Here is a 17,029-nt window from a genome sequence, read left to right on the forward strand (position 1 = left end):
AATGATCGCAAACAAATGCTACATTTATAAATTTGTTTGGTGCTTTAATAATATTTATCGTTGTTGAGGGCTTTTATTTTGAAGCGCGGCTGCCGCGGCCGCCATGTTCCTGTCTGGTTGCTGTGATGGAGACGAGGCGCTTCGGATTTTAAACTTTCTGTTTTAAATTTTAGAAATCCTCTGAAATCCTCAATATCTCTGACATAAAGCACCAGATCTCTACAATCACAAGATGCTTTAAAAACACTGCAGAACTGAAGGTGACGGTTTAGAGAACAGGTGAGGATTAAACTAATCGCGTTAAATGATCAATAATTATTAGAATTACTGTATTTCATATTTAGCATAGGCGACACTCGCTTTCACAGAGTATTTAACCTACTGATAATCTACTCTTGGATTGTTTTACTTAGTCGTTTAATGTACTCTGTTAGCGTAGAATGTATTTTTGTTAGATATAGAGTGTAACTAAAGCCCTGTTTATATCTTCGTTTATATATTTATTAACAAAGAGCAGCGATTCAACCGTTTTTCTGTGGTAAACACAAATACTTCCGTGTCGATGCTATGAAGTGTTTATTTACTAGACAGTAATTTAAGTTTTAAGTAGCCTAAATGTTATTTGAGCAACTTGCTGTGTTTTCTAAAGTTTTAATTTTAAGTAATTTCGTGAGATTAATTAAAGGCCTGTGACCGCCCCAGTGCGCGCGCTCCTGTCACGCCGCCGTCACCATGGCGACCACGGGGCTGCGCATCGGAGATCAGCTGGTCCTGGAGGAAGACTATGATGAAAACTACATCCCATCTGAGCAAGGTTATTATAACACACCATAATTAATAACTGTCATTAGAATGAATATGTCTATCTAAACACACAGGGACACAAACTTAGCACAGAAGAATCAGATTCATACTAAACACGCTTGAATGCTTTTATGAGAAAGCATTATAAATTAAATTTGATGATATTCAGGCATTGATTGAATGTTCTGATTGCTGTACAAAATACTGCATCTCTTCTGTCAGTCTTTGCATTGTGACATTATTGTCATGACAATTAAGCACAAATGCTCATCAGAAAAATCCTATTCTCATGATTCTCATTACTGTCAATCTTGAACAGGGTTAACGCAAACTGAAATAAAAACTACAACAATAAAAAAAAACTATTTTGTTGCTTAAAATCAAATAAACGTTAGCTGATATAAAAGAAAATATAAAAAGACGGCTAGTATTTATACTCATCGTTATATCGTTAGTCAATGTTTTATCGTTATAGTTAACGTTACATCATAGTCATTGTTATATCGTTAGTCAACGTTATATCTGTTATGTCAATGTTATATATATTATAAGGATGACTTTAACGATATAGCGATGAGTATAACGATATGACAATAACGATATAATGTTGACTATAATGATATAACTTACTATAATATAGTAAGTTATACCGTTATAGTCATCGTTATAGTCAACATTATATCGTCATTGTTATATCGTTGTACTCGTTATATAGTTATAGTCATCATTATAGTCAATGCTATAACGCTATAGTCATCGTTATAATCAACATTATATTGTCAGTGTTATATCATTATACTCATTATATCGTTCGTCAACGTTATATCATTATATTCATAGTTACAGTCAATGTTATATCGTTATAGTCATTGTTATATTCTTATACTTATATATCGCTAGTCAACATTATACCGTTATTCATCGTTACATTCAACGTTATAGTCATCGTTATACTGTCAGTCAACGTTTTATCGTTATTGTCATTGTTATAGTCAACGTTATATAGTTATAGTCATTGTTATATTGTTATACTCATCGTTATATCATTAGTCAGTTATATCGTTATAGTCATTGTTATAATCAACGTTATATCATTATAGTCATTGTTATTGTTATACTTATCGTTGTAGTCAACATTATATCGTTATAGTCATTGTTATATTGTTATACTTATCGTTAAATATCGCTAGTCAACGTTATATTATTAGTCATCATTACAGTCAACGTTATATCATTATAGTCATTGTTATATCGTTATACTCATCGTTATATCATTAGTCAGTTATATCGTTATAGTCATTGTTATATTGTTATACTTCTCGTTAAATATCGCTAGTCAACGTTATATCATTAGTCATCGTTACAGTCAACGTTATATCATTTATAGGCATTGTTATATTATTAATCATCGTTATACTAGTAGTCAACATTATATTGTTATACTCATCGTTATATTGTTAGTCAACGTTTTATCGTTATTGTCATTGTTATAGTCAACGTTATATAGTTAGTCATTGTTATATCATTAGTCAGTTATATCGTTATAGTCATTATATTGTTATACTTATCGTTAAATATCGCTAGTCAATGTTATATATCGTTAGTCATCGTTATAGTCATCGTTATATAGTTATTCTCATCGTTATATCATTAGTCAACGTTATATCGTTATAGTCAATGTTATATTGTTATAGTCATTATTATATTGCTATACTCATCGTTATATCGTAAGTCAAAGTTATATCGTTATTGTAAACTTTACGGTCAACATTTCTCATTTTTGTTTAGTTTAACGTTATGTACTAAAGTAACTAAAACTGAAAAAAAATTAATAAAAACTATATATGCATATTTAAAAAAGAAAAATTAATAAAATAACAAAAACAAACTGAAAAGTACTAAAACTTTACCTTAAATTAAAATGTAATTCAAAATATTAATAAAAAATCTACTGTAAACTGTATATCAGTGATACTAAAATAACATCATCCTCTGAGCAAAATAAATTTAAATTAAAATCTGCCTAAAGGACATAGAACAAATACTACAGTGAAATACCTGACAATTCTATAATATTTTGTAATTTTTCGTAAAAACTCGCAAGTGCACTACTTGGAATGTGAGTGGAGTAAATGTCCTTAATCGTCATGAAAATAATGTCATCAATGTCCTAAAATTGCCTTCATGTTCTTTATGTAAAATAATTTTGTCGTCTGTCTCTTTAAATGCTCGCGCTCTTAAAGCAGAATGGATTCTGATTGGCTGTCAGCGTTTTTACCATTCATCAGCTGAAAAAAATCCTTGAAATGAAATTGATTCTAACGATATTGTTTCTCTATGTCGTTATCGTTATAGTTGTGCTGTGGACTCCTTTTACATTCAGTCAGTAATGATGTGCACCGATAAATCATTTATATTAAATACTTATTAAGAATTGTTTGTTTTGATTTCATGTCAGAAATTCACGAGTACGCTGTAGAGATCGGCATCGACCCACAGCGGGAGCCGGAGCTGCTGTGGTTGGCCAGAGAGGGGATGGTGGCGCCGCTGCCGGCTGAGTGGAAACCATGGTAAAACATGCTTCTATTACAACACACACTGGGTAACATGGGGACAGGAAGTGAGTGAGTGAGTCTGTGTGTGTGTTCAGTCAGGACGTCACCGGTGAAGTGTACTACTTTAACTTCTCCACGGGTCAGTCCACGTGGGATCATCCCTGTGATGATCACTACCGCCAACTAGTGGTGCTGGAGCGAGAGCGCACACAACACACCAGAACCGCTCCGGCCGCGGCCACCGCTGCTGTGGGGAAAGACAAAGAGAAGAAGAAGAAGAAAGACAAGAAGAAGAAGGAGAAGAAGAAAGACCCAGAGGGAGTCAGAGCTCCAGGGGTGAGTTTATTTCAGAACAACGTCTCATGACACTTTAAAGGAGCAGACAGAAGCTTGGGGTCGGAGAGATTCATCAATGCTGCATTTATTTGATCAAAAATACAATAAAAACTGTGAAATATTATTACGATTTAAAACAGCTGTTTTCTATGTGAATATATAGTAAAGTGTCATTTATTCCTGTGATGAAAGCTGAATTTTCAGCATCATTACTCTAGTCTTCAGTGTCACATGATCCTTCAGAAATCATTATAATATGCGCTGTGTGTGTCAGGTGTTGGCTCCTCTCGCTCCTCTCCGGGGTCTGTCTGAGGCTCCTGTCGCTCCTCTCAGAGGGTCTTTGGGCATCTCATCTGGTCTCCAGCCACTCAAAACCTCTCTAGGGGTAACAGCTGGAATCTCTCATTTGTGTTTCATTAAAGGAGCTTCTGGATTTGTTTTAGTTCTGATTTATGAATATTAAATGTGTTTTTGTCACTGCTGTGCATCAGTCTGCCGTGTCGAGCTCCACTGCTGTCAGAAGTGCTGAGGAAGACGAGGAGATCTCAGAGGAAGAGGTGAATTTGAAACTCCTGAACACCACTACATGATGATGCTGAACGCTAGATGGAAACTGTGTGTGTGTGTGTGTGTTTAGAGGCCGCGAGATTCATCCGGACTGCTGAAGAACCTTCATCTGGATCTGGATGCTCTGGGAGCGGGACTGCAGTATGAGGTGAACACCATAAACGCATCACATCCTGCTGGAGAAGAGGATATAAAAACACACAAGGCCCCGATATACTCACAGCAAAGTTCTTTTTCATTCTTCGTTTAGGGGTAAAACGAAGTTCGAAATACATGAGCAGTGATGTACTGTTATCGAACATCTGACGCCGCCCACACTGCTGAGAGTGACGTTTAGATGAATATGTAAATATGTGCTGCGCACTTTCCTCTCAGTAGCACAATAAATGCAACAAAAATGAGAAAACAGAAAGCATTTTGTTATAGAAAGCGTAAGAAAAGCATCTGATCATAACAATATAGGTATGTTAGCACAAGCTCTGCAAATTGGCACTCCAGTAAAGTCACGTCACTGTTATTAATATGGCATTTTATTCAATAGATTGCTTTTTGACAGTATCAAACATGAAAAACAGTATCAGTGCCTCATTTCATCAGAAGCACAACCTCATTTTCTACTATAAAGCGGCTATCCAGTGTGTTCATGTTTTCACCTGTGGAGATCTTACCTCGACGGACTCAGCAGATGAAATGAGTCAGAGATTAGTTCTGCGTGAAAGAAGGCGGCGCCTCAGGCAGCACACCTCCTATTACGTTATCACCATGGACCAAAGGTGTTTTGCAGCTGGAGTGAACTTTTCCTGAGAGTTTGCTTTAGCAAGCCGTTTCAAACTTCGTTTTGGCCTGATTTTGTTCAAAATGACGTCACATCAGTTCATTCATCGATTTCATTTGAAGTATATCGGGGCCTTTAGAGTTAGGTTATAGTATTTATAACTAGCTGTATATAAAAACAATAAAAGTCTATGCAAATCCCAATTTAGATAGATAAGTAAACGTGTGTATGTGTGTGTTTCAGGACAGTGAGGTCAGTGGGACGGTTCCTCCTGAAGAAAGAACAGAACCTGAACTACAGGATTTGGCCTTATCGAGGGATCACAGTCCAGAACCGCCTTCAGAGGTACCTGTCTGTCTCTCTGTGTGTCTGTCTCTGTCTGCTCCTCTCTGCAGTTTATCTGTGTGTCTTTGTTAAAAATACGTCTGTTTGTTTGAGGGGTTTGCATGTGACCTCACAGCCCGTCTGTCTGTCTGTCTGTCTGTCTGTCTCTAACTCCATCCCTCCACTGCAAGGACTCTTTGCGTGGACGTCACCTCCCCTCCACAGCCGCTTCATGCCCTCTGACGTCAGACGCTGCTGCGGAAGATGAGCTGATGATCGAAGGCAAGAATGACGGTGTGCAGGACGAGAAACAGTCCGATGAAGAGGAGAACGGACTGATGAGAGATGAAGAGAAGAGCGATGAGATTGATGAGCAGATCGAGCGATTCAGCAGTCCTGAAGAGAAGCAGAGGAACCATACGGAGGAGAGAACAGAAGAACAGAGAGATCAGACGGAGAGTGAAGATGATGGAGACAAGCAAAGAGAAGAACGGGATGCAACACAGAGACAGGAGAAAGACACTGAAGTAGAGGCAGAGAGAAGTGTTTCCTATGAGGAGGAGGAGGAGGAGGAGGGCTTTCTGAACACAATGAAAGAGAGGAAGATGAACACGAGAAAGATCAGATAGAGAGTAAAGGTGATGGAAAGATGACTGAAAGAGAAGAACAGAGGCAGGAGGAAGAAGAGATCAACAATGAAGAAGAGGCAGAGAGAAGCATTTCCCATATGGAGGAGGAAGAGAAGCTTTCAGAACACAGTGAAAGAGAGGAAGATGAACACGAGAAAGATCAGATGGAGAGTAAAGGTGATGGAAAGACGACTGGAAGAGAAGAACAGAGGCAGGAGGAAGAAGAGATCAACAGTGAAGAAGAGTCAGAGAGAAGCATTTCCCATATGGAGAGGCTTTCAGAACACATGGAAACAAAGGAAGATGAACATGAGGAAGAGCACCCAGAGAGTGAAGGACGTGCTGAGATCGGCAAAGAGCCGATGGACGCTCAGAGCGACAGAGACAGCGAGGAGATCGAACGCTTTCAGAATGACAGCCCTCAAATAACACACGTTAAAACAGGGAAGTTTATGCCTCAGTGGAATCGAGTGTGCAGTGAGGTAGGACTGAGTGCCCCGCCCCTGCACACAAACCCCGCCCATCTCATATTCCCCACCCCTGCACATAAGCCCCGCCTGTCTGATATACCTCGCTCCCTGCCTGTGTTTATGCCCTTCACTAATTACACTGCAATTACAATTTCATACAGAATGCTATGAGATTGTGGTTATAATATTTTTATATTTAATATTTAAAATATTATTTGAAATAATATTTTGAATATTGAAATGTTTTTTAAAAAATTAAATGGTACTTTAAATATGATTCTAAAACCGCCAGTCACAGTTTTATTGAGTGAGTCATTGAATTATTCACTCAACCAATTCGTTCAGACAGCTGATTCATTCATGAACAAAACAAGCGACTGTCTTTATGAATGGATCATTGATTCATTCAAAAACGCTGATTCATTCAGTAACAAAACACTACTGTGTGTTTGGAGACGCTCAATAAAAACAGACAATATTGCGTCTAAAATGTATCTCACAATATTAACTTTTTATTATCACATTACATGCTGATATTGGAAAAAAATATCACTAATATAATTCATACAGGTGGATTTTTGCCCCCATATATAGACTTTTCGGTCTCGTTCTTATGGCAGTCTATTAATATACATCACACAGTGAAAGTGAGCGCTATCAAGATTTTGTGTTTTTGTTTTTGCAAAGCGAGTGACATACTCGATAAAATCAGCTTCCACATTGTCAAAACAATAATTACGATGTTATCGTAGATGACGCATATCACACATCCCCAGTTTTTTCAAAGCTTTCATTTATTCAGTGATTTGTTTCAGTGATTCGTTCATTCATTCTGTAGCGTTGTTCAGTGTTTGTGTTTTCATTCATTCATTGATTCATTCGTTCAGTGATTCGTTCGTTCATTCTGTAGCGTTGTTCAGTGTTTGTGTTTTCATTCATTCATTGATTCATTCGTTCAGTGATTCGTTCGTTCATTCTGTAGTGTTGTTCAGTGTTTGTGTTTGTCTTCATTCACTGATTGATTTGTTTGTTCAGTGATTTGTTCAATCATTCTGTAGCGTTGTTCTATGTTTGTGTCTCAGCGTGTCGCTGCAGAGAGGAGGTGTGTCTCAACACAGTCACGTGACATCACACTAAGGCTCATGGGAGGAGAAAAGTACCCATGAGGAGCAGATTTTGATGCGTGTCTGATCTCATTAGTCAGGAGCCAATCAGAGCTCCTCTCTGCAGCAGAGCTGAAACTCCCAGCATCCTCTTCTCCCGCTCACTGCTGTGTGTGTGTTATCAGTGTGTAAATGGTGCTATATGAGTGTGTGATGTCATATCCTGTGCCGTGACAGGAATCTGAGGCCGGTGAAGAAGTGGTGGCGTCGCTCTCATCCGCTGATAATGTGCAGGTATGACCTCATCAACACACACACACAATCATTTATTTACATTTATGCATTTAATAGACATGTCTGGATTGTATGTGTCTCATAATTTCACTCTTCATGTGTTTCCTCAGGCTGGTTTCCACTCCAAACTCTCAGAGAATGTGTTTGATCTGCTGGATCTGACGCCTGCAGTGGTAACACACACACACACACACACACACACACACAAACTCACACACACCTCTACAGGTTTAAAGGCTCATTCTGTCTCTCTGTCTGTCTGTGTGTCTCAGGACAGGAAGGAAGTGGAGGGAGAGGGAGACGTGGACAGCTGTGTGGATGTCTCTGTATCTGCAGACAGGTAATGATGATGATGATGATGATGTGACTCATGAGTGAATTATTATTTATTCAGTGTGTATTTCTCTTAGGCGCACATTGTTTCTGAGCCAAACAAACCCTCAGGCGTTCAGAATTACTAAACACAGCAACGTACACATGACAAATCCAAACATTATCCTGAATGTCTGTGGAAACAATGTACTGAAATGCATCTGTGCGTTTACAATGTGCAATCAGTGCGTTGAGAGCACACATACATGGTTTGTTTGCACATCAATATAAGGGACATGGGCATGCTTACTATACGACTCCTGAATCGTCTTTACCTTGATTACAATTCGCATCCATCAAAACTTTACTAGTGAGACGCTGGTTTGCTTTATCCAGCCGAGAAACGTAGTTTGCATATCATCTGGCCATACAGTGGTGTTTTGTTCTGTCTGTATTTCACATGATGCAATGCGTGAGGGCTCGCGCTCTTCAGAAACAAATGTGACAGAGCTTGTGTTTTAAAGAGAAACACACTCTGGAATGAAAAATTCACTGAACATTGGCCATGAATCTCTGTTTTCTCTGCCATCTCTGATCAGCCTGGTTTTCTTTACATTTATTTACTGGATAATGTGTGTCTCGTCTCAGACGTCTGCTTGAAAACGTGACCTCAGCTCAGACGCCGCAGTCACGTTCCAACGCCTCCACGCCTGCAGATGACATCAGCAGGACATCACATGACCAGAGACCGCCTACTGCCCGTGGCCGAACCGACACCAGTTATCACGAGAGAACACAGAGAGAGGAGGAGAAGAGACGAGAGGAGGAGAAGAGACGAGAAGCTCAGGAAGATGAAGAACAACGTAAGCGTGATGAAGAGGAGAGGAAAAGACTGGAGGAAGACGCAGAGAGGCAGATGGAGGAGGAGAGGAGTAGACTGATGGAGGAGACGCAGAGGAGACTGCAGCTGCTCAGAGACGCTCTGATGAAGGATGCGGAAGACGAGGAGCGCCGGATGAAGGAGGAAAGCACCGAGCAGCTAAGGTTAGTCACTGCTGCACTGTGGGTCCATGTGCTGTAGAAGTGTGTAACGACACTGATGCTCACAATGCCAATGAATCATGAGTAGTTTTGCACCAAAATTTTCCATGTTTACATACTCCCGTTCAAATGACACAGATCATGTCACATCATGTGTGTGTGTTTCAGGATTTTAAAGGAGCAGATACTCAAAAACAGACGAGACGAGGAGGAGCGATTGCACAATGACACACACACACAACTACAACAGCTCAGGTACACACGCACACACACATACACACTATATCAACATCAGCACACTCCCTCACACACACACACAGTATATCAACATCAGCACACTCTCACGCACACATACACATCCGTCTTGTGTGTGTACAGGGCTGAGAATGAGGTTAAACTCCAGGAGCTGCGCTCAGAGCTGGAGGCAGAACGGGAAAAGGCGGAGACTCAGAGGAGGCGGGATCGTGAGCGCCTGAGGGAGGAGTCAGAGGAGGAGCTCCAGGCAGAGAGGAGGCGGCTACAAGAGAAGAAGGAGGAGCAGCTATCCTCCATCAGAATACAGGTATGTGTGTGTGTGTGTGTGTGTGTGTGTGTGTCTGTGTGTGTCTGTCTGTGTTTGTGTGCGCGCGTCTGTGCGAGTGTGTGTCTGTGTGTGTTTAACGCTCTGTTGTGTTTTGTCAGGCTAAACTGAGTGACTCACAGCAGAATTTAAGGAGTCCACGACCAGAACAACCTTTAGCCGAGTACCAGAGAGAGGTACAACACACACACACACACACAACTAGATCTTTCAGTTAAACGTCAGTCGTCTCTCTGGTGACATTATGTAGAATTCTCTAATCATTTAGTGCGCTTAAACTTCGTCCCTCATCTGCATACACATCTGAGAGCCACATCCACATCTAATTAACAACTGCACCACAGAACGAAGTCCCGCCCTACATTTATTCTTTATTTGATAATCTGTTACACCCCGAGATGTCATGATACAGAATCTGCTTCTACCTTGGTTTCATTCTGAATTTAATTGTGCAGCAATTAGTGTGTAGCTGGGGTGTGTGTTAATATATATGTGTGTGTGTGTCAGCTCACAGATGTGCTGCAGGAAGTTCGTGAGGAAGTTGAGAGGGATCACAGGAGGAAACTAGAACAACTGAAAGAGGAACATCGACATGAACTAGAGAACCTCAGAGAAACACACCTGGAGCAGGTACAAGACACATACACGCACACATACACATACACACACCACACCTGTGTTATTATTGAAGTGTGTCATCTCATCAAGTGTGTGTTTGTGTGTAGGAGAGCAGGGAGAGGGAGCGTCTGCTGAACTCTTTTCAGGAGGAAAGAGACACTCTGACCTCTAAACACACAACACAACTACACAAACTACAGCACACACTGGACACACAACTGCAGGAGATGCGCAGGACACACTCACTGAAGGTCAGCACAACACACACACACTCAGCACACACACGATCAACACACACACTCAACACACGGTCAATGACGATAACGGCACAGAGAAACAATATCACTGGAATCACTTTCAGAGCAATAGTTTCCAGCTGATGAATGATAAAAACACTAGCTATGTTTCCATCCACTTATTTTTTTATCTGTGGTGTGTGTGTGTGTGTGTAGGAGGCAGCGTTACAGGAGTGGATGGAGAAGCTGGAGATACAAACCAAAGAACTTCAAACTCAAGAGGCTGAACTTCAGTTGAAGGTACAGAGCAGTGCTTTTATTCATTATATTAGTTTTTGTCATGTCGTCACATTCACAGCTAGAACAGCTCATTTACTTCACATGAAATTAATTGTTCATCACAGTTTTACAAGAATGCTAACAGTGTTGTTTATTGATGATTATCAGGCATCAGAATTGAAGAAGAGGAGACAGCAGCTGTGTGAGGAAGAGGACGATATTCAGAGAGGATTAGAGGTGTGTCTGTGTGTGTGTGTGTGTGTGTGTGTGTGTGTGTGATCGTGCTGTCTGATACAGTCAGGAATGTGTATGAATGTGTGTGTGTTTGTGCAGTCTCTCCCTCGGCTGCTAAAGGAGCGGGACGAGCTCCATGAGGAGCTGCAGCGGATGAGAGCAGATCTTCAGAGAGAGAGACAGGAGAGAGAGAGACAGAGAGAGGAGAACAGCAGGATGATGGAGGAGAGACAGCAGCTGGAGACGAGAGTCACACTTCTGCAGGACAGATGTGAGCAGCTCAGCTCCAGAGTCAGGTAACACACACACACACACACACACACGTAGGTTCATAACTAATTATAATGCCAGCCTATGGTCTTCATTGGCTGCCAGCGAACAACATCTACTTTGCAGGCAAATCAATAATATTGATATAATATTTGTCCCCAACTAAGCAAGCCAAAGGCGACAGTGTTGAGGAACCCAAACACCATCAGGTGACAGGATGTAATAACCTGTTTTTTGTGTGCAGTGAGCTGGAGCAGAGGAGCAGAACTGAGAGGGATCACCAGCAGGACGGAGCAGAAGACCAGCAGAAGAAGAGCAAGAGAAAGACAGAGAATGGCCTGCGTTTGGAGGATCTAGAATCATCAGTGCTGCGGTCAGGAGACGCCAGCGATGCCAGCGTAGACGAGTATGTGTGAGTCCTAGTGAGCTGCCTATCTAGTGCTCCTGAAGCCTTTTGGACAAATTCTGAAGCAGAATGCACAACGTCAAAACATTTTAAGAGAATTGAAACGTGCACAGATGAATTATCCAAATAAGATGCATTTAGAAAATAGGGTGAATTTTCATTTAATGTCGAGTTTAAATGGTTATAACTGACACAGGTCACTATTAAGAATGCTTAAAAGCATGACAGCTCAATGGAGTTTGAGTGTGTGTGTGTGTGTTATTCTCTCTCTCTCTCTCTCAGTGTGAGGCAGTATATGTGGAATGAGAGCGTGTCTCTCCTCAGGGCTCGACAGTTTCTAGAGCGGCAGAGCGTTCACGTGTCAGACAGACAGGCGGCGCTGCGGGCGGCTCACAGCAGTCTGAAGGACCCCGTGCCCGGGAGCTCGACACAGCAGCTCTACCACAATCTGCAGCAGGTGAGTGTGTGTTCAGAGACAGACCTGTGTCTGCAGTCATTGTTACCTTCCTAGAAGCCCATAATGTGTGTGCGTGTGTGTGTGTAGGAGGTGAGGGATCTAGCCGAGCTCAGGGAGACGCTTCACAAGGGTCAAACGCTACTGAAAGAAAAAGAGGAAAAACTCAACCAGCTCGAAACTTCACTGACTGAAGAGGTACAACACACTGACTGCTCTTCAAATGTCCTCAGACGTCATGTTCCACGTGTTTCGTTACTTGTGAACACAAATGTAAAGACAAGCCTATACACACGTCATTTTTTTCACCAAATAGTTTTTTATTAATTTTACTACAGTCAAACCTGAAAACGGAGAAAGACATTTTGTTATATAAAACATCAAATTATAATAAATCTCGGGTTGTGGTGAAGAGCTGTGAGTTTGTGTGTATCTGCTGATAGTTTTCTCTGATGAGCTGCTGCTGAAGTGACTCAGAGCAGCTCTGAGAGGCTCATTTGAGTGTGTGCGTATGTGTGTGTGCGCCAGGTGTCATGTGAGGATGTTGAGAGGTCAGCTGATCGGAAAGTGACGTTTGATGTGACCGAGTCAGAGATGAGCAGCATCTACAGCCCGGAGGGAACAGGTGACTCACACTCACACACACACATACACACACACACTTGTATATATGGTTTACGGGGACTCTCCATAGGCGTAATGGTTTTGATACTGTACAAACTGTACATTCTCTCCCCCCACACTACCCCTAAACCTACCCATCACAGGAAACTGTCTGCATTTTTTGAATTTCAAAAGAACACCGTTTAGTATGTTTTTTAAGCCATTAGGTTTATTGTGTCCTCGTAAACCATGTTTACGTTGTAATACCCATGTCATTATACACATTTGTGTCCTCATAAACCATATATACAAGAACACACACACAAAAGTGCCCCTATTATGCTTTTTTCGGATATTACCTTTCATGTAGTGTGTTATAAAGCTGTTTGTGAATGTAAAGCTCTGCAAAGTTGTAAAGGTTCAGATAAATGGAGTTTTTGTCTCCCAAAAGAAAGAAGTGATTCTGAACTATCTGAAACGAGTTGTCAATAATTCCAGTCTCACTTCCAGCTGAACCTGCATAGGTTTTTAACTAATTTGCACAATGTACACCTCTGGTCTTCACTGGCTGAACAGCGTCTCCTTTGCCCCGCCCCCAAACACTGTAGTTGTATCTGAGACTGGAAGAGTTTGGTTGGTGTTGTTCATGTCGAGAAGACGCTGTTTTCTGCTGCCAAAGCAAATGATGAGATTGATACGGTAAAACGGACGCCATCGTTAATGTTCGTATCACTGTGAATCAGATGCTGAGGAAGAACTGAAATTCAGATATGCTAATGAACATTTGGTTTCCGACCAGTCACAACAGACTGGGCCATCTGGCCAATCAGAGCAGAGCAGGCTCTCAGAAAGGCAGAGTTTATAGAGACTGAATCCTTGATCGAACCGTTTCAGACACTGTGAGAAAAGAGCTGATGCTGCAATGGATATTATGAGAAAATTAAAGTGTTTTTGACCTTGATTCATGTAAACCTATTGTAGGAGAAATCAAAACCAAATTGGGAACCTTTAAAATAGCATCACAGGGGCACTTTAAGACACTAGAGCTTGTGTTCATGCAGTGGTTTACGAGTGTCTGATCGTCTGTCAGTTCCAGTGAAGGTGCAGCAGTTGGCCGACTCTCTGCAGCTGATCTCTGGTCAGCTGAACTCTGTGTTAGGAGCTTTGGGTTCACTAACCCACAAACAGGCTCCTCCCACTCTGACCACACCTCTACCACCTCGTCCCTCATGGGCATGGTCTGTAAATCCCTCCCCCTCGCTGTCCAACGGACTCGCATATAGACCCACAGACTCACTGCAGAACCGCTGGTCGGGCCTGAGCACAGGTGAGACTCACACACACACACACACACACACTCGTCATCACCTGCAGCATCATCTGAACATCATCTCTGTTTCCACAGAAACCAGCAGAGCTCACATGACCTACTCAGGATACACACCACCAAGGTGAGCGCACACACTCACACACACACCCAGCCACCAGTCTTCCACAGTCATATATTCAGTGTAAATGGCTGTTACCTTATGTGTGTGTCTGTGCAGTCTGTCGAGTCTGCGTCCATCAGCAGAGGTCGAAGGTCAGCGGCTGCAGGGGCTGATTGAAGGAAACAAACGCTGGCTGGAGGCTCAACGGAAAAACCGCAGCATGTATCCTTACAGGGCCTGATGCTTGCTTTTTCTCAAGGAAAATGTGTTACTTATTTCTGAAGAACTTCAGGTGGTTTGAGGGGTTGAAATCGTGGGGGCTCAGAGAATCATCACCAACTGTCTCCTCTGAACACGCACATACTTGAGTGTATTTCTCATGCAGTGAATGAGCTGCTCTGTATCTCACGTGTTTTCCTGAGCGTCACACACAGTCCTCTGTTCCCGAACCTCAGAAGCGCGTCCAGCAGCGGTGGGTTAGTTCAGCTCAGCCTCGACGACAACAACCAGATTAAAGTCCATCATTACTGAAGCAGCTCGAATAAACACACCTGCAGGAGATTCTGAAGCAGCTCATGTGTTTCTCAGGACAGCTGAAGATCACGAGTGGTTATATGAACTGTAAGGAAGTTTGTCTACATTTTCATTTGTATAGCTGTGTGCAGATCTCATTTGTACAATATTTTTGTAAACAATTAAATGAATTTAATACTTGATGCAGGTGTGAGTTTCTTCATTTTTATGTTTTGTGATTTGGATGGTAGATATTGGCTAATTAACTGTTCATTTGTCCTGCCAGACTATTTGAGTTGGTAATTGTTTCTTAGTCTGTAAGCAAGTAAACATACAATGCCTTTCACATGCTTCAAATGTAAAAAACATCTTAATACCTTCTTACATCTTAATACCATTTAACAGCTCATCAAAATGAATAATAGTATTAATTTCTTTACAAAAAAAATTCTTACCGACCACAAAATTTTGAACGTTAATGTACATACTGAAAGAAATTGTTGAAAATGTTTTAAGAAGAATGACTATAAAATTAATATTGACAAAATTTTCCAAATCTACTATTAGCACTATGGTTAATATGAACAATGACACAAAGCTTCACAGGAAAGTCATTTGAAACACTTAATACTGTTTTAGAATCAAAATAGTCTTTGACATAAACAGGATTACCCAACGAAACCAGTCTATGAACTACTAGTTAGGGAATGTGTCTGATATGGGTGGTCCTGCTTTACTACAAATGTTAAAATGCCTCACATAATGAGGTGTTTTTGCCCAAAAGCAGCTGTGCAGGTGCATCTCTGATCATTCCTGTAGGTTGAGTGATTTATCTAGTGCACAGATGCAGCTTTAACACTATAAATGATCCTTAGCTGTTTCAGTGTCATGTATTTGTGAATTCTGCTCAGTATCATTATATGACGAATATCCAGTGTATAAAACTACAGGTGCTGGTCATATAATTAGAATATCATCAAAAAGTTCATTTTTTTATTATAAATTATTTTTAAAAATGAAACTTTCATTTATTCTAGATTCCCTACATGTAAAGTAAAACATTTCAAAAGTTTTTTTTTAAAAATTTTGATGATTAGAGCGTACAGCTCATGAAAGTCCAAAATCCAGTATTTCAAAATATTAGAATATTTCCTAAGATCAATCAAAAAATGGATTTGCAAAACAGAAAAGTTCAAGTTCTTTAAAGTATGTTCTTTTGTGCACTCAATACTTGATCGGCAGGACATATTACAGCAAATGACTTGCTCCTAGCACAAATTACTGCATCAGTGAAGTGTGGCATGGAAGTGATCAGCCTGTGGCACTGCTGAGGCACTATTGAGCCTTCAGATCATCTGTTTATTGTTGGATCGACTGTTTCTCATCTTTCTCTTGAAAATATCCCATAGATTCAGGTCAGGCATATTGGCTGGCCAATAAAGCACAGTAATATCATGGTCAGCAAACCACTTGGAAGTGGTTTTTGCACTGTGGGCAGGTGCTAAAGTCCTGCTGGAAAAGGAAATCAGCATCTCCATAAAGCTTGTCAGCAGATGGAAGCATAAAGTGCTCCAAAATCTCCTGGAAGATGGCTGCATTGACTTTGCACTTGATAAAACACAATGGACCAACACCAGCAGACGTCACGGCCCCCCCAAATCATTACTGACTTCAGAAACTTCACACTAGACTTCAAGCAGCTTGGATTCTGTGCCTCTCCAGTCTTCCTTCAGACTCTGGGACCATGATTTCAACATGAAATGCAAAATTTACTTTTATCTGAAAAGAGGACTTTCGACCACTGTTCACTGTCCAGTTCTTTTTCTCCTTAGCCCAGGTAAGATGCTTCTGACGTTGTCTCTGGTTCAGAAGTGGCTTGGTAGTCCTTTTCCTGAAGATGTCTGAGTGTGGTGACTCTTGATGCGCTGACTCCGGCTTCATTCTACTCATTGTGAAGCTCTCCCAAGTGTTTGAATCGGCTTTACTTGACAGTATTCTCAAGCTTGCGGTCATCCCTGTTGCTTGTGCACCTTTGCCTACCCAATTTCTTCCTTCCAGTCAACTTTGCATTTAATATGCTTTGATACATCACTCTGTAAACAGCCACCCCATTCAGTAATGACCTTCTGTGACTTACTCTCTTTGTGGAGGGTGTCAATGATTGTCTCCTGGACCATTGCCAAGTCAGCAGTCTTC

The 17,029-nt window shown here is 41.1% G+C and overlaps 1 protein-coding gene across 7 annotated transcripts; it reads left to right on the plus strand.

Annotated features, from left to right (window-relative positions):
* Window positions 1–80: 80 nt before the first annotated feature.
* Window positions 81–15,036, plus strand: LOC127495153 (centrosomal protein of 164 kDa-like). 7 transcript variants are annotated; one of them, XM_051861759.1, is made up of 28 exons: window positions 81–279; window positions 686–814; window positions 3,263–3,374; window positions 3,455–3,695; window positions 3,970–4,080; window positions 4,187–4,252; window positions 4,333–4,410; window positions 5,281–5,382; window positions 7,801–7,857; window positions 7,968–8,030; window positions 8,130–8,197; window positions 8,818–9,213; window positions 9,379–9,465; window positions 9,589–9,772; window positions 9,892–9,966; window positions 10,298–10,420; window positions 10,516–10,659; window positions 10,861–10,944; window positions 11,092–11,160; window positions 11,257–11,453; window positions 11,672–11,839; window positions 12,116–12,290; window positions 12,378–12,485; window positions 12,816–12,912; window positions 13,981–14,217; window positions 14,296–14,341; window positions 14,438–14,542; window positions 14,755–15,036. In XM_051861759.1, exons 2-28 carry the CDS (start codon window positions 733–735, stop codon window positions 14,849–14,851), a joined length of 3,372 nt encoding a protein of 1,123 aa, XP_051717719.1. In that variant the 5' UTR covers window positions 81–279; window positions 686–732; the 3' UTR covers window positions 14,852–15,036. The 7 variants fall into 7 exon arrangements, with proteins under 7 accessions (XP_051717719.1, XP_051717718.1, XP_051717722.1 ...); XM_051861758.1 differs by having other exon boundaries at window positions 82–279; window positions 675–814; XM_051861762.1 differs by having other exon boundaries at window positions 82–279; window positions 675–814; window positions 12,158–12,290.
* Window positions 15,037–17,029: the final 1,993 nt, after the last annotated feature.

Source organism: Ctenopharyngodon idella, chromosome 15 (assembly GCF_019924925.1).
Source record: "Ctenopharyngodon idella isolate HZGC_01 chromosome 15, HZGC01, whole genome shotgun sequence".
Lineage (NCBI taxonomy): Eukaryota > Metazoa > Chordata > Actinopteri > Cypriniformes > Xenocyprididae > Ctenopharyngodon > Ctenopharyngodon idella.

What these genes read in the sequence shown, in the direction of transcription:
- LOC127495153 (XM_051861759.1), top strand. Translation starts at nt 733, where the DNA reads ATGGCGACCACGGGGCTGCGCATCGGAGATCAGCTGGTCCTGGAGGAA. An exon ending in GTCTCTGTATCTGCAGACAG is followed by an intron (nt 8,198 to 8,817) that starts GTAATGATGATG and finishes GTCTCGTCTCAG; the next exon opens with ACGTCTGCTTGAAAACGTGA. An exon ending in GCCAGCGTAGACGAGTATGT is followed by an intron (nt 11,840 to 12,115) that starts GTGAGTCCTAGT and finishes TCTCTCTCTCAG; the next exon opens with TGTGAGGCAGTATATGTGGA.